Raw genomic sequence first — 24,024 nt, forward strand, 5'->3', positions numbered from 1 at the left:
AGGTACATACTACATTCCTTCTTTACTACAAGTTTTCAGCGCAAACATGGAGTTTTTACGTTCAGTTTATTTATTTTGTTAAAGTTAAAAAAAAATAACAAGCATACAAACAGGTACCAGAAATCGCTATTCATGTGTTGTTTACAGTCAGGCTTTTGTGCGTTTTGGATTTTAGTTACGAAGTGACTTGTAACCAGTAGTTGTAAAAGTTGTACGTAATACCTTTATAATTAGGTATACTCTTTCTGGCCCGTTACTTTAACTTGTCCTTAGTATTTATTCTTTTATATAAGTGAAGGCAAGTTAATCATGTGTGAAACAACCTTATTCGTAAAGAATAATATTTTAAAATCACATATACTAAGTTACCAATAATAATATATTTATTATCTATCGGTTTGTTTTTGAGAAAATTCGAATTTTCGTTTTTTCACCCAAAAAATTGTATAGGTTGCTTAACGCTCAATCTGCTCAAAACCTTAACTTCAAAGTTTTAACTCAATCGACCCAATGGTTTAGGCTGTAGGTACATGGACAGACAGACAAAACCGACCGGACGGAATCGCGGGACCCACTTTTTTCGACTTCTCTACCATCGTAATATCATGTTTGATTAAAATATCGAGTTCGAAATTTTGCACAAATGCAAAACTTGCCATATAGTTCCTATATGTCGCAAGTAAAAATCCAAAAGCAGTTAGGCAGAGAACAGCTAGGCGATATTTAAAATATAATCCAAATAATACAAATAAGATTGACATTATACAAATTGAAAGACCATTAAAACCTTTTGCAGATCTCAATGATAATAATATTAATGATCGGAATCGCAATTTCAATGACAGAAGGTTCAACAAACTGGAAACTGAAGCAGGATATACAGTTTTGGAAACTGAACGAATTGACTTAATACAAAATTATTCAATGATCATCCATATAATCAATCTAAGCGAAATCAGCGATACAATACAAACAATTAAAATAACTATTTCTAATAGTTTTGAAGACAAAAATAGTTGGTTGACCTTAAATATCAAATATATAATAAATGAACTAAAACATGCATTACTAACTATTACCATTCATACCAGACAATAGAGAGGATTAGTTAATGTGGGAGGACGTGTAATTAATTGGTTATTTGCCAACATGGACGAAGAAAAACTAAATTAAATTGGGTGGCGCCAGAGTCCGTTGGGAACCAGGGCCTAGTGACTTACAACTCTCAACCCTTACTGTGTGCGAGTACTATTGTCAGGAATGGAAGGGACCTATAATTTAAGGCCGAATCAGAACGGCTAATTTGAGAAAGCACTTTTTCATCGCAAGAGGCAGTAGTACCCGCGAAAATTATTTTTTTTTAAATTAAGGTGGCACAGGCAGGAATTGAACCCAAGACTCCTTGCATGACAGTCCAACGCCCTTTTTTTTTTAAATCCATTTTTATTAATTCATTCTTAAACCTATCTTAAAGCTAGACAAAAATTCATAAAACTAGCCTAATTATCCATAACTTACAACTAACTTAATGGTCCCATACGGACACTCTAAGTTAAACTATAACACTAACTACTAATGCCTTTCGGCCCTAAGATCTATTTTAACTTCAATTCATTTTTATTTATTTTTGTATTGATTAGAAAATTTAAAAAACTACTATCAATATCCTTTTTATTTTTACTTAAAAACTACTTAAAATAAGGTCCCTAATATAAATCTTAAAACTAACTTAAACTACCTATTCTACCTATAAACTACTTAAAACTAGAACAGCCACAGCAGCAAATCTAAGGTTTTTTGTTTTTATATTTAATTTTCTTTTTTTAATTTTTGTCTCTTGTTTATATTCCATGTTTTTTTTAATTTTGTTTGTTTTTATTTTTATTTTTTAATTATTTTTTTTGTGCCACCATGCCTATTCTACTTAAAACTAAACCCTTCAACTATAAAACAAGTATGTAAGCCGGCCAAGGCTTAAAACCCCATCCCGACTACCCACTATCAAGTGCCGATTGAAGCAACCAAAACTGGTTCTCCTGCTTCACCCTATCAGTTCGGTCCCGTTCGGACACAGCCCTACTGAACCGAAGGAGCTCCGCTCCGCCTTGTGCCATGACGTCCCGACTGTACGGGAGTCGCCTATCCACGGTTCTTCGTCTGACATGGTAGATTAACGGAACTGCCAATCTATCCTGTATCAGACCGCATTTGTCTAAAAAGAGGAATGCCTCTGGTGGAATGAAGATGCTCAAGCGTGCACTTTTAAAATACTCGTCGTTCGGATAGAACGCCCAGAAAATTAAATTGTTGGTCGAAGACATAGCTCTTGCAATGTGACCTCGAACGAGTTTTATCACGAAATTGTCAATTCTATTGATTCGAGCCCCATTCTATAGGACCTCGTTGGAATAGTAATGCACATAAGAAGATATATGTTCGATATAAGCCAGTACAGCGTCGTAAACACTGCCGCTCGAACACCCGAAACTTCTCCATCTGGGAAGGGCCAAGGTTGAACATACACACAGGACAACCATAAACGATCATAGGCCGTATGAGGGCCATGTAGCACATTACCTTCACTCTGGGGTCAAGCCGACTACTTAAAAACAGCCGTTTCGGCAGAGCGAAGGCTCCTCTGGCCCTGGTCAGAGCAGCATTTATATGTCTGTCGAAATATAAATACTGATCTAACCAGATACCGAGGTACTTCACTACACTTTTGCTCGCCAATGGCTGCCCGCGAAGACCAACGATGACCATCTTGCGCCAATTCTTGCACGTATCCCTCGTGGCCCTAGCCAACGGAGGCCGGAACAGAATTGTCTCCGACTTCTGGACATTTATTTTCAGTTTCCAGTCGTTGCAATATCGCTGAATCTTGTCGAAATCACGCTGCAAGCGATTTCTACTAACCTCCACCCTTCGGGCCGTTCTGTACGCAATTAGATCGTCGGCGTACGCAATTGCCTTTATAAGACTACCTATAAGACCGCTGGTGTAAATGCTGAAGAGAATCGGCGAATTCACCGCTCCCTGTTGAAGACCATTTCTAATTGAGAATGTTGTGGTAGAAGTTACATTGCCACAAACTTTCTACCGTTAAGGATATCATAAAGTATATAAAACAATGGCTTGCTTATGCCAAGCCTGCTCAGTTTTAGGTAAAGACCCTCTAACCATACGGTGTAAAAGGCCTTTTCCAAATCAACCAGAAAAGCACCTGTGCATTGTTGTTTTGATTTATTCCATTGGATATCAGAAACGAGTTTAGACGCAGCATGAATTGTGTCATGACCCGCCTTGAACCCGAACTGTTTATCCGGAATAATTTTGTTGTCCGCAGCCCACTTAGTCAGAACCCTATTAATGATCTTTTCGAAGACTTTGCTGATGCTCGGAAGAAGACTTATCGACCGAAGATTTGACTGGTTTGAGTTGTCCTTTCCCTTTTTCGGGAGAGGATGAACCACAGCGGTTTGCTTGGCGATTATGGCATTTGCCAAGGAATCGTCATTGAACCGCATGAAACCGCGGTTCTCAGATCACCATTGTGTCATATCATTTCGAAGGTAAAAGTGATTAAGTAGGGCTCTGTTTTCCAGGTCGTGGTTGGGGCAAATGCTAACATTCACCTTGTACACTTGCTGGAAAGCAGCTCCCACCGCCTTCACTTTTTCCTTCGGATTTTCAATTACGTAAAAGTGATCGTCAAAGATAGCGTCCTCTGGATCTATTTGCGCTGTCATGAGTACGTCTCTGTTCTCTTCAGTTCTTTGGAGTTTAAGACACGGAAGGTCATTATCGTTTTTTTCCTGAATATCTTGTTGATTTTGAGGAACATACTAGGGTCACTCGAATTAACTGACCGGATCCCAGTACTTGTTAATTGATAGCCTGTAGTTCTCCTTAATCAACAGATTGACATTTTTTATTGACGACTTCAGTGTCCAAACCTCCAAATCGTGTGGGTCTGTAAGTCGTCTGTACAAGTTTTTGAGCCTTGTTAGTAAGCCACTCTTGTGCCTACGTAGTGCGTCAATTGCCGCGTTTTTGTAAGCGTCCATTTGGTCCCGTTCTTTGTACTTTGGAATTGTCCGTTCCATCGTTCGTTTTATTGTTTCGTCCATCTGTTGTAAATGTTGGTCAATTTCTGTATTTGTCATGTTTCTGTTGTTTGGTGGGGCTATGTCACTCGAACGAAGTTCTCTCGCTAAGGCGTTGGTGAAACGAGGCCAACGCATCTTACTGTAATTGTAAGAATGCGTTGCAACGTATTCTTCCAATTCCACGCGTTCGTTAGGAATACAGTCCAACGCACTAACCATCATGCCACGGGTACTACCGATGAATTATGAAGAAAAAGAATTTGTAGAAAAACATTTGAAAACTTTAGATAACAATCAACGTGTTATAATAACTAATATGAACAAGCACATAAGAATAAGTAGCGACTTACAAAACTATCTTACGAACATAAGATTATTAATTCAATCTCATCAGGAATGGTTTGATAAAACTTATAAAGACACTATAGAACAAAATTTTAAAATAACTAAGTATAACAATTTCCAGTTGTTAATTAATCAAGTAAAAGATAAAATAGAGAAAATACAAGAAAATATAATAGTGTCTAAGCATGGTATAATGAATAGATTTTTCCTTACGAATGAAGAAATAGATTTTTATAATATCGGTGGTTCGAAATAAAAATACATAAAATGTAGCCTACGTTCACAAAGAAATGCCATATTGTTATTTGTGGTATTAATTTCAAATTTCGTAAAACAATTAAAATTTAAAACTTTAATTATTATACCAACCCCAAATAAAAACTATATGCAACTTGACATTAAAATAACTATAATAATACTGATAAGTAATACAACATACATTGTTCAAGAAGAAAATAATATATCGAAAATGAAAATAGCAAATAAATGCTTATCAAATATTTTACAAAACAATTATACATATTGTGAAAAGAAAAGTTTTAAAGAGAAACTTATACAAGAAATTGATATTGGAAACTTGTTGTTACTTGCATTATGCAACATTGGACAAAATATCTTTGCACATTAACATATCCGATGATATTTCGTTATCATCGGATATAAACAAAAAAGAAGACAACAACAAAAAAGTAGAAGAATTGCACAAAACGCCTTTGCACATTAACTCTTTGTTAATGTTGCCTTCTGCAAATTTGCAGAAATATAATCGCTATTAGTTCTTCTTATCTTTATTTTATAATTGACCACCCACGATGTGATTGTTACAACATTGGGTTTAGAATTAAGCTATTGAACAAAATAAAGTCAGTCTATGGCTGGAATCGAAACCCGAAAAACTTAACTACTCTTTCTGTTTTTTAATATTCGTGCACTTTATATGTAAACTATTATAACTAAAAGATAACCGTACATAGAAAATAAGATTGAAACAATTGACGATGAAGCCACTTAACCAAAAAGGCGTAAGACACTTCTCGAACGTAACAGTACAGCATTCGAGGAGATCAGAGCTACAAATGGGCAGAACGACTTGTACCCTCGATTAGCCTCGATGCGCACACTCCAACTCCATTAGAGTAACTTATAATTAAAATTTGAATCTAATGTAATAATCTTTCGTTGATAAAACATTCTTTTTTAAAATAAAACTTTTACGATATACTCATAAAACTTATATACTTATTATTTATCCTATCATTAAATACTATTTAAGTTTAGTTTCCTGACCTCAATCCTATTAAAAATCTTTGGGCGAACATACAAAGAAGCAGTCTGGAGAGCCAAACAAAATAAAATGCACGACTGGGTCGCACGAACTTGCTCCTGTATGGAAAGAGTCTGTTTAAAAAAGTACTTATATGAGATTTAAAAATATTCCTATAAAATAAGTTTGGCTTCAAAGATATAAATGCCATTTGAATTGTCAAAAAACCGCACGATCTTTGTATATGAAAACCATAGTACTCTCATGAGCATAAACTTTTAGGGCGACCAGATGCCGAGTCGTTGGCGTGGCGTTAGTATCGAAAGTGGAGAAATTCAGCGGGAGCGAGAGAAAATATTATTCCCATTCCCATAAGCAGCCAGCAGAATAAGGGAGATAATTAATTTTCGACCCAAAAAGTCTACACAATTTCCTTCATTCTATTTGAGTCTATGCTTGTATATATTTTCACATAAAGAGCTTCCATATGAAGGTTGATGAATTTGTTTTTGTTTTATTTATATCAATGCACTTTATATAACAAACAAAATGGCTTAATATTGTATCTAATAAGGGGATGAAACAAACTTTTGTATGAATAAGTCAGCTGTTTAGGATCTTTTACCGATATTTGTTTTTATTTACATTCATAAGTCTTGTTTTACTTGTGTACGATCTTTGTTTCTATTACCTATAAAGCTACAATGCGATTCATATAGATTCAACTTGCTCCTTAAAAGCTTTTTTCCTTTAGATAGCTTTATTATAATTTCATATTAGAAGAACTAGGATGGAAAATAAATAAGATAAGAAAGAGGCAGACCATGAATGTTTAAATTTTAAGGCGATCGCCTATTGGTTGTGTAGTTAGGTAGCAGGTAGATGTCTAAAACGACCATAGAATAGTTCACTTGGCGTGCTTAGCTTTATGCAGATAGATAGATAAGGACATGTTTATGATGATAATGAAGGAATGTTATTAGTGGCTAGAAGGTACATACTACATTCCTTCTTTACTACAAGTTTTCAGCGCAAACATGGAGTTATTACGTTTAGTCTATTTTTTTCACTAAAGTTTTAAAAAACAAGCATACGAACAAGTACAAGAAATTGCTGTTCATGTGTTGTTTACAGTCAGGCTCTTGTGCGTTTTAGATTTTAGTTAAGAAGTGACACGTAAGCAGTAGTTGTAGAAGTTGTACTTAATACCTTTATAAATAGGTACAATGTGTATGCGTTGAAAAAGTGATTCTAATAGAAAATACATATACTCTCTCTGGCCAGTTTCTTTAACTTGTAGGTACTAAGTATTTATTTTTTTATATAGGCGAAGGCCAGTAAATCATGTGCGAAACAACCTTATTCGTAAAGAATAATATTTTAAAATCATTATATACAAAGTTACCAAGATAATACTTCTTGATAGACTCTTTAAAATAGATTGTTAATTAAATATATCATATAAATGTGTACCAAATGCACTAATTTGGATGAAAGCTAGGAATGTAATTACAATTTTGTCAAAATAATGCGCTCTTTCCGGCTCATGCACACTAAAAATAATTAAAAAATAATATTTTAAGATTCAAAATTTTACCTGAAAAATAAGTTTGTCTTCAAAAATTTAAATGCCATTTTATAAACAAAAAAAAAACCGTTGATTTTTTTAAATTTTTATTTTAAAAATCGTTAGAGCGGTTTTTTTTAAATTAATTTTTTATATAGAAAATTTTCCAATTTTGTTCTAAAAATATTTTTGGAATGCAGTTATTTAGTGATTGTAAATATACGTCTAACGTTTGAATTTCGTAAAAAATTGTTGACCCGTTTTTAAGATATAGAGTTTTGAAAAATAAAAATTCAATATTTTTTAAAAAATCCAAACAATTAAAAATTGAATTTCTGTTAATCAAATATTGTTAAGGAAATATAGGAGCTTATTCAGAAAAAAAATTATTAAAATCAGTTCATAAGTTGCTGAGAAAATTAAAAAACAAAATAACGGTTCTATGAGCGGTACCTTTCCTGAGCAATACAAAAATATGGTTTTCTTATAAAAAGAAGCCAAAGTTAAAAATAAAATTTTAGAGAAAATTTAAAAAAATCTATCGGTTTGTTTTTGAGAAAATTTGAATTTTCAGTTTTTGACCAAAAAAATTGTATGGGGGCCACTGTTAGTTTTGATCTTAAAAAAAATGAAAAAAACGCCTAACGCGAATCTGCTCAAAACCTTAACTTCCAAGTTTGAACTCAATCGACCCAATGGTTTAGGCTGTAGGAGCGTGGACAGACAGACAAAACCGACCGGACGGAATCGCGGACCCACTTTTTTCGACTTCTCTACCATCGTAATATCATGTTTGATTAAAATCTCGAGTTCGAAATTTTGCACGAATGCAAAACTTGCCATATAGTTCCTATATGTCGCAAGTAAAAATACAAAAGGAGTTATGGACCGTTATTGGCAGGCAGCAAGCTTGCGAATCAATAATACCGCAAAGATGTGAGGGGCGTGTCGGCTCAATGAAACGTCGTTTTTAAGCTGTTATTTAAAATAAAGGTCATGCTATTTAATTGAACTTTTTATAATGTTGTTTCGTAAACTATAAACAAATAGACAAGCACTGCTATTAATTTACTTCCTTTAATTTCGAGTCAGTCAAACACAAAGTTTGTTTCATTGTCAACTTATTATCAATAAATTGCAATTCAATTCATATAAAAACGTAAAATATTTGCTACAGTTACTTTTCCGATCAAACTTCTTTTAATTTTATATTTCTGAATAAAATATTTTTAATTTCATAGCTTTTTTCTTGCTCGCCTCTGTATGGAGGAAAGATGTTTCTGAATCTATCATGTGTAAGACTGGCGATAAAACCACAACATCATCCTATCGTTAAAGATAGTCACTTTTTCTTACCTCTATTTTAGTTTAGTATTGAAAGTAACTAAGCTATCCGTTGGAAGTTATAATTTAACGGTTTATTTCTACTGCTTGGTTTAAATGTCACTCTGGGTAGTGCCACTACTGCAACTGATTCACAAATTTAGGACGAACTTGATTGACCCTGCAGTCTACGTACAGTGAGAAGATGATTAAGGGATTAAAACCTAAATGTTCGCAGTCCAAGAAAAGTACCATTTCGAAAAAAAACTTAAGCAAAACTTTGCGCAAGAGCATTTGGGGAGCATGAGGAATATTTTCTGGACTGACAAGAGTAAAGTTGTGAGTAGTATAAATAGGTAATTCCTACTCCAAAAACTTAGCACGGCACGGCACATACCAATTGGGATGAATTTCCAAGTTTCAAGTTTGATTCTAATTGGGAATGAGTGTGGGTGGTTCTATTTCTAGCAGCATTTGTATTTCCATTTGAATATTGGTTGTGGGATTGGATTTTTAGTGATAAATTGGTTGTGGAATATACTTTCCTAGTCGGATTTCTAGTTCAAAAATTAAATTTTTCTTGGATATTGTTTTTTCGGTTGGGTAGCTGCTACCAAACTTGGCACCGGCACCGCACGTCCCAATTGGGATGCATCCCAAGTTTCCAGTTTGATTCTCATTGGGAATAATTGTACGTGGTTGGATTTTTAGCACCATTCATTTCAACATTGGTTGTGGGATTGGATTTTCAGTGATAAATTGGTTGTGGGATATACTTTTATAGTTGGATTTCTTTGAGTTGTGCTTATTTGGTTGCGTAGCTCCTACTCCATCCAACTCAAAATCTGTCACTCCTACTAAACCCAATACAAAATTGATGTGTGCACCGATGGTTGAGTAACTTCTGCACCAAACTTGGCACCAGCACTGCACCCATATTTAGTTGGGTAATTTCTGGCACAACATTTGTGCTAACCTGCACGGCATGCAATATAAAATTGATGTGTGTATTGGCTAAACATATTCCTAATAGGATGTTCATGTGCTTAAGATCAAATAGAAACTAGCATTCCAAAATACTTACCTCTGTTGGTTGTGCTGGTTATAATTGTGGTAGGTAGGTAGAAATAGCGATCTCAAGGCAACTTAGCCTGAGATCCAATTCGCACTGTAGTGCGCCGTTTTGATACCAAAAATCGTTTGACCTGTGATAGAAAGGGAAATATTTATAGAGAAGGTTTATAGCGATTATGTTAAAGCCATTTTGTCTCATTAAGAAAAAAGATTAAGTCTCTAATCTTTGTCTCAGATAGCTTATCAAGTTCCTGAAAGAATGTTTTTCAAAAGTATTTCATTCTAGTGTTTGCCAAAGCAGGACATTTGCAGAGGAAATGCGTTATCGTTTCACTTTCTCTTTGGTCACTACAACTACGACAAAACGTGTTGTAAGAGATCAACTTGCAAGCTCCTCGCGACATTGCTGGACCAACTTAGATGACCTGACTGTCTGTAAAGATAGACGCATTTCGGTTTTCGTTTGGCTTTTCTTTAAGTATCTTACATGCCTCCCTTATTGCCATCAGTTCAGCCTGAAAAAAGCTAGCAAAGTCAGGAAGCCTAAGGGATTTGGATACATTTAGAGACTCAGAAAAGATCCCAGAACCAACTCCGCACTCTATCTTTGAGCCGTCAGTAAAGATGGTTGTGTCGAAACCTATTGACACGATGTAATCCTCCCAATCTTCTCTAGATGGGAATGTAACCTTAAAACCTTTACTAAAGCTCAAAGTAGGAGTGCAGTAGTCAGTGTCTACCGAGATAATATCTGAGGGAATCAATTTCGTTGTGTTGCTGTGACCATAAGGTTTTGACAACCAGCTGTTTGATTCCTTCAGCCTAATAGCGCTGCAGGAAACTATGTATTTAATAAAAAAGTCGATTGGTAAAAGATCCAAAATAACGTTTAAGGCATCCGTTGGGCAAGTACGCATGGCCCCTGTGGTGCCCACGTAAGCTGTTCTCTGAACCTTCTTTAGCTTATTAATATTATAGGCTTTGCTAAGAGCAGGCCACCACACAATCGAATCATATGTTAAGATTGGACGTACTACGGCTGTGTACGTCCATAAAATTATCTTTGACTGAAGTCCCCACTTTTTGCCGAAAGTTTTGCTACAGGCTTAGAAGGCAACACAGGGCTTCTTAACCCGTACTTCAATATTTAGTTTCCAGTTTAGTTAAGGGTCGAGTATAACTCCCAAATATTTTGGTTTGGAAGACAATGATAGGACTCGACCGTTGAGTCGAGGTAGCGTGAAGGGCGGTACTTTAGTTTTGGTGGTAAAGAGCAACAGTTCAGTTTTACTTTGGTTAACTCCTAGTCCACAACTAGTGGCCCAGTGAATAACTTTCTTCAAAGCTGACTCCGTGATTTTACTAATCACAAAGGTGTACTTTCCTGACACCAATAGCACCAAATCATCCGCGTAGGCTACCGCCTTCACTCCACATCTCTCTAATTTAACGAGAATTGTATCCATGACCAGAAGCCATATAAGAGGCGAAAGAACACAATCCTGGGGTGTTCCCCTACTCACGTGTTTTGTTGCGATTGTATTGCCTAGAGTGGCTCGAATCTTCCTACCACTGAGCATGGAAATAATCCATTCTCGAGTGAAGTCTTCTACACCGAACTTAACGAGCGATTCTTCTATGGATTCTGTAAGGACGTTGTTAAAAGCACCTTCTATGACTAGGAAGGTGGCAAGAGTAATTTCTTTATAATGGATTGTTTGTTCTACAGTACGCACTACCTAATGGAGGGCAGTCTCCGTAGATTTGCCCTTAAGAAAAGCATGCTGAGAGCTTTAGAGAGGTCGTCCAATTAGAATTTCTCTAATAGGGTAATCAAGAATGCGCTCCAAGGTTTTAAGCACAAGAGATGTTAAGCTTATTGGTCTGAAATCCTTCGCGGATTCGTGACCTCGCCTACCCACTTTCGGGATAAAAACTACTTTGATCTGTCTTTACAACACGGGCACATGTTTGAGAAGGAGACATCCTTTGAAAATTTGTTCCAGCCATGGAGCTTCCACATCATGCAACTTTTGAAGCATAACTGGCAGTATGCCATCCATGCCTGGGGATTTATATGGAGAAAAAGTATTGATGGCCCACAAAATATTTTCTCTGGTTATAACGGAATTGACTTGCTCCACATGAGCTACGTTAAGCTCTGTGGCTTCAAGCGGTTCGTGGTTATCACTCTCGCAACCCGAAAAGTGCGTCTTCATCAGTAGCTCAAGAGATTCGGCTGGAGAGGTTGTCCAGGTTAAATCAGGCTTTTTTAGAAATGAAGGATTACAATTTTCCTTCGATAAAACTTTGCTGAGCCTTGCGGAGTCCTTTATGTCTTCGATTGATTGACAGTATTCTCTCCAGCCTTGTCTTTTGGCTGATGACAGGGCTTGCTTGTAAATTTTAAGAGAGTCTTTATACGGTTGGTAAAACTTATGTTTGTGGCAGGTATTGAAAATTGTCCTCGTCATTTTCCTAAGACTCGACAGTTCTTCATTCCATCACGAAGGAAGGGTTTGATGGCTATATTAAACTGGGCAAGAGACTCTAAAAGCTTTACTTATAGAAGTTTTAAAGGTTTTCACCTTTGATTCACGGTCTCCCATCGATTCAGTGAGATTCGGTTAGTTGTTTAGTTTGGAATTCGCAATTTGACTGAATTTCGTCCAGTCAGTTCTTTTGGGATTTCTGTAAGGTGGAGGGTTTTTTGACTGGTTGGGCTTTGGGCACTAAATATATCTATGTCCTCAATGTCCTGGAATCTTGTATCGCACTCATCGTCGTTCACAATTTCCATTTTGTTTTTCTTTTTCGTAGCAAACGTTACTGTGGTCGCAAGTAAACTAATTAACCATTTCTTAGTATCGAACCCTTATATTAGTTCATATCTATATACCTACTACTTGTACGCATATACCATACAAAGAAGAACAATAACTTGTATTGTATATGCAACAAGAATCTAATCAGTTTTTTAAATTTTCTACCCTCATGAAAAAAAAGAACTCTGATTATATAAAGCAATACCTGTACAAATTAAAAGTTGGGTATGATGAAATTTTCGTTTACGGTTATTGTTTCGTATTTTACTTTGTTTATTTTTATTTTCAAATTTTACTAAATTATTTTCGGTCACGTATGTTTCATATAGTTAAAAATTATGTATTATTTTTGTTCTTTTTAAATTTTTGACAATGATTATATTATTCGTAATTTGTTTTATTTCAAGTTCGTTTTTAATTTTAAAGTTACATTCTGTATTTTCTTTAAGAAGTTTTGATATGCATTTATCTTTAATAATTTTTAATTTTTTCTTAATAATTATTTCATTTTCTTTATATTTAAAGAATGTATTATTATTTAACATATTATTTTAATATTTTGAAACTAATTTTAATTGATTTTTGTTCTATTGGTTCAATGTAAGTTTTATAAAATATTTGTTTAGAGTAGTTTGGGATCATAATTACAAATACGATTTTATTTTTATATAATAAAACTGAGCTTTTATAAACATTAAATTCTTTATTGAAATATTGTTATATATCATTTCTTCACTTGTACGAATATCCTTGCTAAAAACATTCAATCTACACAACATCAAATTTTCCTTCGCTTTTTTCACTTGTTCTCTTAAGAGCTGTATATCATACTGAATCTAAAAAAACATTTTGAATATGTTCTATTTCTGTTAAATCTGATTTAACTTGTTCAGTAATACTTGATATTTGATTATTGATAAAGTCTGGTTGGTTTTTATTATGATCTGTTACTGATTTTATATCATTATTCAGTTTATCATTTATTTTAATCTGATCATTTAAGTTTTCTATACTATTCTTATTATTTTCCTCACTCATCTCTAATTTTTCTTTTTTTTCTAACTCATCGTCCGAGTCCATTGTACCTGTTATTATCTTTAATCCTTTACCTGAAATGTTAATTAAACCTCTTTTTCTTTTATTATGTTGCTAAAGAATTAAAATTGTGTAACATGGTTGGGTAATGATCTGAGTAACTTAAATTATGAATGTTTCGTTTAATTATGTTCAAATTTTTTCCCAATTATTCATATCTATTATATGTAAAATTTTGTTATAACTTGTTATAACCTGCAACTCTTGGTATCTGATTAAAATGCATCCTTGTCCGTGTTTTAAGTCAAGTACTTCTAGTCTTTGTCCAATTTGTCTAGTTACGAGTGTCAAGTCATTGTCCTGATATTGTCTTTGTAGTCAACGTCAAAATGAGTATTAGTGCTGCTTCAATTGATGCCATCTTGTTGCTGAAAATTCGAGGTCCCTTTATCTTAGATTTATGGTATTGTTTATTGTATCTTATTTTATGATACAATCTGTCTTTTTCTTTGTATTCATTAGAATCATTTCTGTTTATATTTCGTTTTTCTATTATTTTATTTTTCTTTTTACATGTGTCTAAAAAAGCTTTTTCTTATGCTTCTGGTATTCTCCTATTAAAAAATTCAAACGGTGTATATTTTGTTGCACTACAAATTTAGTTATTATATGCAAAAATTGCTCTTGGTAACGCTTCATCTGTTGTGATGATATCATGATTTTTTTAATTTTCTTAAATGTTCTAAAAGTGTTGAATGGAATCTTTCTACTGGAGAATTTGAGTTTGAGTTACTTATTGTTGTGAAATGCAAATTTACTCTTTTATTTCTTAAAAATTCTTGAAAATCTATGGAAGTTGCTGCTTTTTCCTGATCTATAATCATTAGTTTTGGTTTGCGAATGTACTTATGTATTTGAGGATAGCGTCTTTTAAATGTATTGAATTTCTAGATTGAAGTTCGTATGCTTGTGCGAATCTACTGTATTTATCAATAATTGTTATTATGGGTCTACCATTTTGCAAAAAGAAAATATCTACGTGAGTGATATCTAAAGGACTTTTAGGTGATTCTGTGCTTTCAAATTTTGGTTTTGAAGGGTTCCTGTCATATTTTTCGACTTGGCATATTTCGCAATGATTTATGTAAATTGTAAGTTTTTCTTTTATATTTGAAAGGTAACACTCGCGTTTAATACGTTCAAAGAATTCTGTTATGATTATTTTCCTTATGAACATTTACAATGATTTCATCTTGCTCTTGTTCGTTTTCTACATCCTTTAAAAATGTTTGTACACTTTAATATTTTAAATCTTTTTGATCTATGGTTTTTAAACACATCTTGTATTTGAAGATATAATTAGAGATCTTCCACGTAAAATTTGTATACTTTATTGTCTTCCTAATTTTGTTAAAAATATTTTTAGTCCTAATTTAATTAGCTCCACTTCTAAGTTGCTCTGTGATCTGTGATAAATTGATTTTTGAATAAATTTAATGGAGATTCTTATATTGGGATAAACCCATGGTTATCATCGCTAGCACTATGAAATGTAGCATTGGTTGTTATAATTTCATCATGATTTATTTCAAAAGGTATTCTACTTAAAGCGTCTGCACTACTATTAATTTTTCTTGGTTTGTAATTTATTTCGAAGTCGAATTCCTCCATTTGTAGTTTCCATCTTACAAGTTTATTATTAGGGTATTTTATGTTCATTAACCACTTTAAAGGTTTGTGATCCGTTTGGATTTTAAAGTGTGTACCGTAAAGGTATGGCCGAAAATATTTTTTTTTATAAACTATTTCTAGTAGTTCTTTTTCTATTGTTGAATAATTTTTCTCGTGATCGTTCAATTTTCGAATTGCGTAACTTAAACGGTGTTCTAATCCTTCATGAATTTGAGATAACACAGCTCCTATTGCATAATTTGATGCATCTGTGCTTAATAAGAATTATATATTTTGATGTTCGTGACCTTTTTGTTGCTATATTGTTGTTATGAAATGCGCTTCAGGTCAAATGAACAAATATTTTCTTTTTGTCACTACGTTTCGTCCATGTACATATGTATATGCACATCATCAGGTGAACAAATGGTTTCTATATTGGCATTGATAAATAATGTGAAGAAATGTTTACAAAAATATTCACAATACATTAATTACTTACAACAATATTATTGTTAGATTTATAGTCAATAACAATTTCTTGTGTATCTACACACTACAAAGTTTAACTGACATGTAACATGTCCGTCAAATAAACAGAAAAATTATATAAACAAAAGCAAATAGAGAGGCATATGTATATGTTCTTCTACAAAAGTTCCTTGTTACAACTTGGTTAAGTACCTCATCAGTATTTTGAAAAACTAACAATATATTCCAAATTTAATGTAAAAGATTCACTCCAATACAAACAAAAAGTACTAAAACGGCTAAAACGGAAAATGATGAAGTTCTAGTGTCATTTGATGTAATATCACTTTTTACAAATATTCCACTCAAAATGGCACTAGAACTTATCAGTAATAACTGGGACAAAATAAAGGAAGACACGCTCATCAAAAATCCCAATTTTTCCACATGGACGAAACGTAGTGACAAAAAGAAAATATTTGTTTCATTTGACCTGAAGCCCATTTAATAACAATAATATAGCAATAAAAAGATCACCAACATCAAAAAAAAAATCAAATGGGGTGGCGCAACAGTCCGTTGTGAACCAGGGCCTAGTGGCTTACAACTCTCAACCATTCCTGTGTGCGAGTACTGTTGTCAGGAATGGAAGGGACCTACAATTTTAGGCCGAATCCGAACGGCTAGTTTTGAGAAAGCACTTTTTCATGACAAGAATTACTCTTGAAGGATTTGTCAATTCCTCGCAAGAGGCAGTACCCGCGGAAGTTATTTTTTTTTTAAATTAAGGTGGCACAGGCAGGGATTGAACCCAAGACCCCTTGCATGACAGTCCAAAGCACTAACCATCATGCCACGGGTACTACATCACCAACATCATAACATATAATTATCGGAGGGTACGGCGAATTTTCCATCGAACATGGCTTTCTAAAACAGTATGAGGGATAAATATGGCAACAAATTTTGCAGCACATTGAAGCAACACAGAAAAAGCTCAGCACATTAAGAGTGAAAGCAACAACAAGTAAGAATTTTCTTTTGAGCTGCAGAAAGTTTGGGCTGGCACCAAATTTCATCACAAATATAACAACACATCTAGAAAAACTATTTTAACAGGATATTGGTAAAAAACACTTTATTTAAATCTTTACAAAAAACTATATTCAATTTCCACTGCAAAATCTTGAACCACTTCATTTCTGCAAAACACACAAACCTAACCTCCACGGTAAAAAGGAATTAAAAACATTGAAAGCTCTATTGTATCTACTATGACAGAAGAAGAATACACAAACTTTCTATTCCATGAACAAATACAATACAACAATAGAAACGAAAAACTTAAGCGAACACATGACAATGACAAAAAACTAACATCGGTCAAGAGAATGAAAGAGAAATACGGCATTCTGCCTAAATAAAAAGTGGTTTGTCAACAAAACCAGTGTTCCCATTCCAGATGAAATAAAGTACTTACTTTCACTAGGTCCAAAGTACGCACTACCCAGTACTATTCACTCCACTTCTAACTCCTTCTTCAAAATAATTGCAGACGGTTAGGATTGTATCCAAACAATAAGCGTTAATAACGAAAAGGAGAAAGCACGGGGAAAATTTGCAAATATGTTAAATAATTGTATGGAGAAGAGGAAGTTTTCGGAGTTCAATAAATATATAACTGATATTCTCAACGATACAAAACAATTTCTGCATAAGCACAGAGAAATTTATATTGTTTCAGCAGACAAGGGTAACGTCACAGTGGCAATATACAAACATGATTATGAAACAAAATTGAAAACAATTATGGAAGACAGAAATGAATATTGGCCAATTCGAAGCGATCCCACGAACAAATTGCAGGAGAAAAACAACAGCCTTGTTAAATATTTATTCGAAAACCAAATAATCGATCAACGCCAAAAATATATTATGACTACATATAATTTACCAATTATTTGGTTTATGGCAACAAAAAGATGGCATGGCAATGAGAAATCCAGCTTCTCCGATTATAGCAGACATCATTCTCGAAGAACTGCTAAACAGTTGCCTTAAAAAACTACCAAACAAGCCCCGAGTCTTGAAAAAATATGTGGATGACATATTTGCCATCATAAAAGAGAAAGACATTGAACAAATCTTAATTCCCTTAACAGCTTCCATAAGAAAATACAATTTACAGTTTAAATCGAAACAAATCAGCCTACCTAGACACTGCGGTCATTCGCGAACAAGGACAACTAAAAATGGATTGGTTCCAAAAACCAACTTCGTCCGGTAGACTAATCAATTTCTTTTCCCAGCACCCTAAAAAAATAATCTTCAACACTGCCAAAAACTTGATAAATAGAGTTCTTTCAATCAGTGATACAGAATACCACACCAGTAACAAAATAAAGATAAAAGAATTATTACAAAAAAACGCCTTTCCGCAACAAATAATAAAAACAATAATTACACAATATGAACATCGTACTATTCACCCACCGGAAGAAGAAGAAAGGGAAAACAAAATTTACAAATCCTTTACGTATGTCAAAGAAATAGAAAATCGGTTCAAATATGCAAAACTCTTGGATACAGAGAAATACAAATAAGCTTTCAAATCAACAAACAAAACTTCACAACTCTACAACAAACTTAAAACAAAAATTGGAACATTCGAATTTAATTTACAAAATTAATTGTTAATGAAATCCGGACGAAGAATGCAACAAAACTTATATAGGAACAACCAAACAAAAACTTAAAAGCCGACTAGCAGGACACAAATCCGATATCAAGAGTAGCGCAATACAAAAGACAGCCCTGGCATCACATTGCATAGCTTTCAAGCACTACCCTGACGACTCTAACATCAAAATAATGCAGCGAGATGAACATAAAACAAAAGGATGATAATCACAACGCTGCATATAATCAATGCTGATAACACAATGAACAGACAAACCGATATGGGTGACGTTTGCCCACACTACAAACACTTGGTGGAGAAGAGGAAAAGAAAAAGCTCTGCAATATGATCTCTATGTGCTTTTGTTTATATAATTTTTCTGTTTTTGTCTGTTTATTTGACGGACATGTTACGTGTCAGTTAAACTTTGTAGTGTGTAGATACATACATAAGAAATCATTATTGACTATAAATGTAACAATAATATTGTTGTAAGTAATTAATGTATTGTGAATATTTTTGTAAACATTTCTTAACATTATTTATCAATGCCAATATAGAAACCATTTGTTCACCTGATGATGTGCATATACATGGACGAAACGTAGTGACAAAAAGAAAATATTTGTTTTATTTGACCTGTAGCCCATTTAATAACAACTTAATTAGAATTGTTTGGGTATGATAGTATTGGTTCCGATGTAAGCATGTTTGTGCAATCTCTAAAGCATTTTGCATACTTTTCATTACTTATATCAATTCTCTGACCTTTCTTTAACTTCTCGGTCATTGGTTTTATTACTTTTGCAAAATCCTTTATAATTTTTCTATAGTACCCTAATAATCCTAAAAATTATTTTATCGGTCTCTGTGTTTTTGGAATTGGGTACTTTTCAACCGCTTCTATTTTCGTGGATTTGGCTTAACATCATCTCTAGTCACAACGTGACCTAGGAATTCTACTTCTTCGTTAAGAAATTTGCTTTTTTCTATTTGAATTTTTAAACTTTTTCGTAAATTTTGAGTATGTTCAGCGAAATTTTTGGAAAATATTATAATATCATCCATGTAAATAAAACATACGACATTTATTAAATCTTTTAAAATTTCATCCATTACGCGTTGGAAAGTTGCCGGTGCATTTTTCAACCCAAATGGCATCCTTGTATATTCGTAATGGCCATTATTAACCGTGAAGGCTGTTTTCTTAATAACTCGTTCATCTACCTCAATCTGATGCCAAACCTAGTGTAGTGAAATGGGAGTATTGGTCTAAAATTTCTTGTATATTTGGTATTGGATACCTATCGTCTATAGTTTTTTCAGTATTTTATTTCCTGACGAATCATCTTTCTTAGGCACTATCCAAACTAGTGAGGACCATGGTGAATTACTTGGTCTAATTATTCTTGACTCTAACATTTCTTTTATTTGTTTTTGAATCTCCTCTTTGTGGACGTAGGGGTGCCTATAATTCTTTACATATACCAGTCGTTCATCCGTAGTTTTAATTTCGTGTTTAACTCTCTTTTGAACACATCTGCAAATTCCGTTAGTATATCTACTAGTTGCTCTACTTGTTCTCTATCTAAGTGATTAGGCTTTATTTGTGATGTTAAATCATTAATATTTTCCGATTGTGCATTCATTCTGCATAAGTTTATTTCCTCTTTAAATTTAATCTCTTTTTTATTTCTATCTTTTTATTCTTTGTATAATTTACCTTTTTGGGTGTAGTACTACTACATTCAATATTTTCTTTTTCTATCTTGATTATACTCGTATTTGCTTTTCTACCTACTTGTGGCTTCTTGCATGCCTCTATGACATTACAATTTTTACCTATAATTTTATTTTCATTAAGTTTCTCGGTAACCTCGATACTGCAACATCGGTAATTTGGTCTAATTTCTTTAAATTGTGACTCGGCAGTTAATTATTACTTCTTTGTCGGGATTCAATCCAACTTTGCTAGTACAACTCATCCTTAAACCTTTACTATAATTTTTGTTTTCATTTGGCTTTTTGCCTACCTTTTTAGTTTCATTTTTCTTAACCTTCATTTCATCAGCTTTATTTGGCTGAATATTAGGAAACTGGTCAACTGCTAAGTTGACATCTAATGAGCTTTCTGCCGCTAAGCAAAAATCACTCTCTAGACCATTAAGCTGTTTGGCTTTTAAAGGTTCTCAAACTCTAAAAATTAGAGGGTGGTTTGTTTTGTTTTTCAACGTTAACTTTGCCAACCATTTCTTGGAACAGTATATTTCGTCTAAGACTTCAACATTACCTAAGTTTCTTTCTAATATTTTAACGTCACCACGATTTTTATCCATGGGACTTCTACGGAAATAATTTGTCTTGGTTCTAACTCATACTCATATGTCCTTATTATTGGTTTAAACTTTATTAAGTTCTCTCATTAAAGTACTCCTTTCTCATAATCTACATTTATTTTGTGTTTAGTTGGTATATCGTGTCCGATTATTCCGTCGAAATAATCATGAAATTTATGCAAATAAAATGTTACTCCTGGCAATCTAGCCGAATTCTTCAAATAAAGTAATTTCGACTTTTTGTTTAATTGTTGTGTTACCACTAAATGACTTCGCTACTCTATGTTCTATATTTATAGTTTTCCTCTTATCTATACCTTTTGGACTTAGTATTGAACTTGAAGATCCAATATCTACGAGCAATTTTAAATTAGTATTTTTGTTTATTTTTAATTCTACATATGGTAACGTACTTAACTGGCCTAACATTTTTCTGACTATAAACCTCATTTGGTCTATGATTTCTATAATTTGGATTTCTATTCAAACCTCTTTGAATAGTAGAAGGATTTGGATATACTTCCATTGGCACTACGCTGTCATTAAATTTTTGTTGAGCATATTGTCCTGAATTATTCCTATATCTGAAGGAATTGTTATCAAAATTGTTTCTGTTGTTAAAATTATTATTCCAGTTATTATTGTTCTGAAAATTATTATTATTAACATTGTTATTATTATTGTTTCTATTACTGTCTTTATTCATACTATTGCTATTATTGTTATTATTATTATTATTATTATTATTATTATTATTATTATTATTATTATTATTATTATTATTATTATTATTATTATTATTATTATTATTATTATTATTATTATTATTATTATTAGTATTATTATTATTATTATTATTATTATTATTATTATTATTATTATTATTATTATTATTGTTATTACCTTCATTCTGATAGTTATTGTAGCTTCTGTTCTGATAATAATTATTTTTTCGTTTCCAACAGTCCGTTGGAAACCAGGGCTTAGTGAACTTTTACATTTTGTAGTCGTGTCCAAAGGAGCTCTTTTTTTTCGACTGCGCCACTTGTGTGTTTTATTACCCGCTTAGGTAATTAAAAACATTTATACTCCCATCGCCCATAAAACCTTTATTTAAAATTTTATTTTTTTATTTGGGAGAATTTATTTATTGTAAGTTTAGATATGAATTTACTTAAAGCTTCTGGTCCCTTACCGTGGGTCGGTTGAAACCATAGGCTTATACGAAGTGATAACAGGAAATAGACGACTCATCGACTGTTACAGGCTTTATAAAAATTTATAACAAGCCAATCATCCCCAATCCAATATTCTGAAATACGATCAAAACATGATCTAATGGGAATGATGGTGACACAATCGATTTGGGGAAGAATTTTTATCTGTTAAAGATTTTTGTCAATGGCCATTGACGGAAATGATTGTTTATATTGGACGGCGCCGATAGCTATATCGGTCCATCACGTTAAGTGATATTGTAGGTATGGTAGTGGTGTATGTCTGTGACACAACTGTATATTTACAAGTATAATTTTGTATTTAAAAAATTAAAATGGATTATTATTTCATTTTCATAAATTTTAGTTCATGGGTTGAACCGATTTGTCTTACAATCTCTCTTTGTATTTTAGCAGAAGTATCAACAGATCCCCACTCAATGTTATCAATCTTAATATAAAACCTGCATACATATTTTTTTTCTAAAATATTTTCATGTTCAATCAGGAAAATAAAATTAATTCACAACGAATTTTCTGAATGTTTTATTTGTTATTCATACCTATAAACATGTTAAGAACATGGAAACATAATTTGTATTTACCATTAGTGTGTACGTGGTCGATGATCAATTTTCTTTTTCCATTAGATAATCGTGATAAGGAGTTGCCTTTTCTTAATTGTCTGAGTGGTATCCAGGTATGGAATTTACTTTGTTTTTTAATTACTCTTGAAAGAAAGTTGATAATTTAAAAAATTTAAACAAACATGTTAACCCTTATAAAAGAAATTTAATCAAATACCTTCAATGTGGGATCCTATAATATATTCATATATAAAAAACCAAGACATGTTGTGAACGAGGTTTATAACATAATGTAAAAACCCAAAACATTTTATAAAAACCCAAACCACGTTGTGAACCAGGTTAAGAACATACAGTTGCGTTCCGAGGTTAAATACGTAAGACTTTGTTTTTTAAATTCAGTTTGAAATTAGTTTTCAAATCACAAGGAAGTCCTGTGAAAATTGTTTTTTTATAAATTTAAATATAAAATTGTAAAAAATTAAAGTTATTTTTTATAAAGATTTCTTTTTTAAATACAAGTGTAGAGAAAAAACAAATATTGAAAGTTATTTTTCATAAAGATTTGTTTATTAAATACAAATGAAAAGTGTGGAGGAAAAAAAATAAAAAAAAATATTTGAAATATTATTTTCATACAAAGATTAATTAAACAAATTGTTTGAAAGTTATTACTTTTTTTTGTTTGTACATTTAAACAAAATGAATAATACAAAATCTTGTGCGTTTTGCAAGAAAATGTTGTCCAGTGTCGGTGTGTTAAATCGTCACATTGAAACGAAGCATTTAAACTTGTCGTAGTACCCGTGGCATGATGGTTAGTCCGTTGGACTGTCATGCAAGAGGTCTTGGATTCTATCCCTGCCTACGCCACCTAAAGTTTTTTTTTCACGGGTACTGCCTCTTGCGAGGAATTGACAAATTCTCCAATAGTAATTCTTGTCATGAAAACAGCTTTCTGAAATTTGCCGTTCGGATTCGGCTTAAAACTGTAGGTCCCTTCCATCTCTGACAACAGTAATGACTGACTCGCACACATTAATGGTTGAGAGTTGTCAGTTGCTAGGCCCTAGTTCTCAAACAGGACTGTTGCATAACCCAATTTATTTATTTTATTTATTTATTTAAACTTGTCGTTTTTTTGTCATGTTTGTGGGAGACGTTTGAATCTCAAACAGATCAAAAGTCGCATTTAATTCAATGCGCAAGGAATCAAAATGGACAAGGACATCCATTGAACCAACTTCAACAACTGTAAAATCATTATCATCAACAACAACTACCAGAACAACATCAACAGCAAATTTAACAACATCAGAAATTAATTGAAAAACTTCAATTACAAATATGCGAACTTCAACAACCACATAAGAAACAGCAATAAGAACGACTATCCATTTCATCAGCAGCTGTGAAAATCATTGAAGACCAACCATCAACTTGTGCAGCGGGAATTGCAACAAAGATAAAGAATACAAGCACGGTTACTTGAACATTTTCCGAAGAAGAAATACCCAAAA

General features: G+C 33.0%; 1 protein-coding gene across 11 annotated transcripts in view; it reads right to left on the bottom strand.

Moving 5' to 3' along the window:
• Positions 1 to 24,024, bottom strand: part of LOC129952570 (protein doublesex) — a 298,820-nt gene that overhangs the window by 157,495 nt on the left and 117,301 nt on the right. Inside the window, exon 3 of one of the 11 annotated variants that reach the window (XM_056065317.1) lies at positions 9,693 to 9,813. The exons of 9 other annotated variants lie outside the window; for them this stretch is intronic. In XM_056065317.1, the coding sequence (XP_055921292.1) occupies positions 9,755 to 9,813 (59 nt within the window). In that variant the 3' untranslated portion in view covers positions 9,693 to 9,754. Of the gene's footprint in view, positions 1 to 9,687; positions 9,814 to 24,024 lie in introns of those variants that run through there. One more of the 11 variants, XM_056065269.1, reaches the window with a different exon arrangement.

Source organism: Eupeodes corollae, chromosome 1 (genome assembly GCF_945859685.1).
Source record: "Eupeodes corollae chromosome 1, idEupCoro1.1, whole genome shotgun sequence".
Classification (NCBI taxonomy): domain Eukaryota; kingdom Metazoa; phylum Arthropoda; class Insecta; order Diptera; family Syrphidae; genus Eupeodes; species Eupeodes corollae.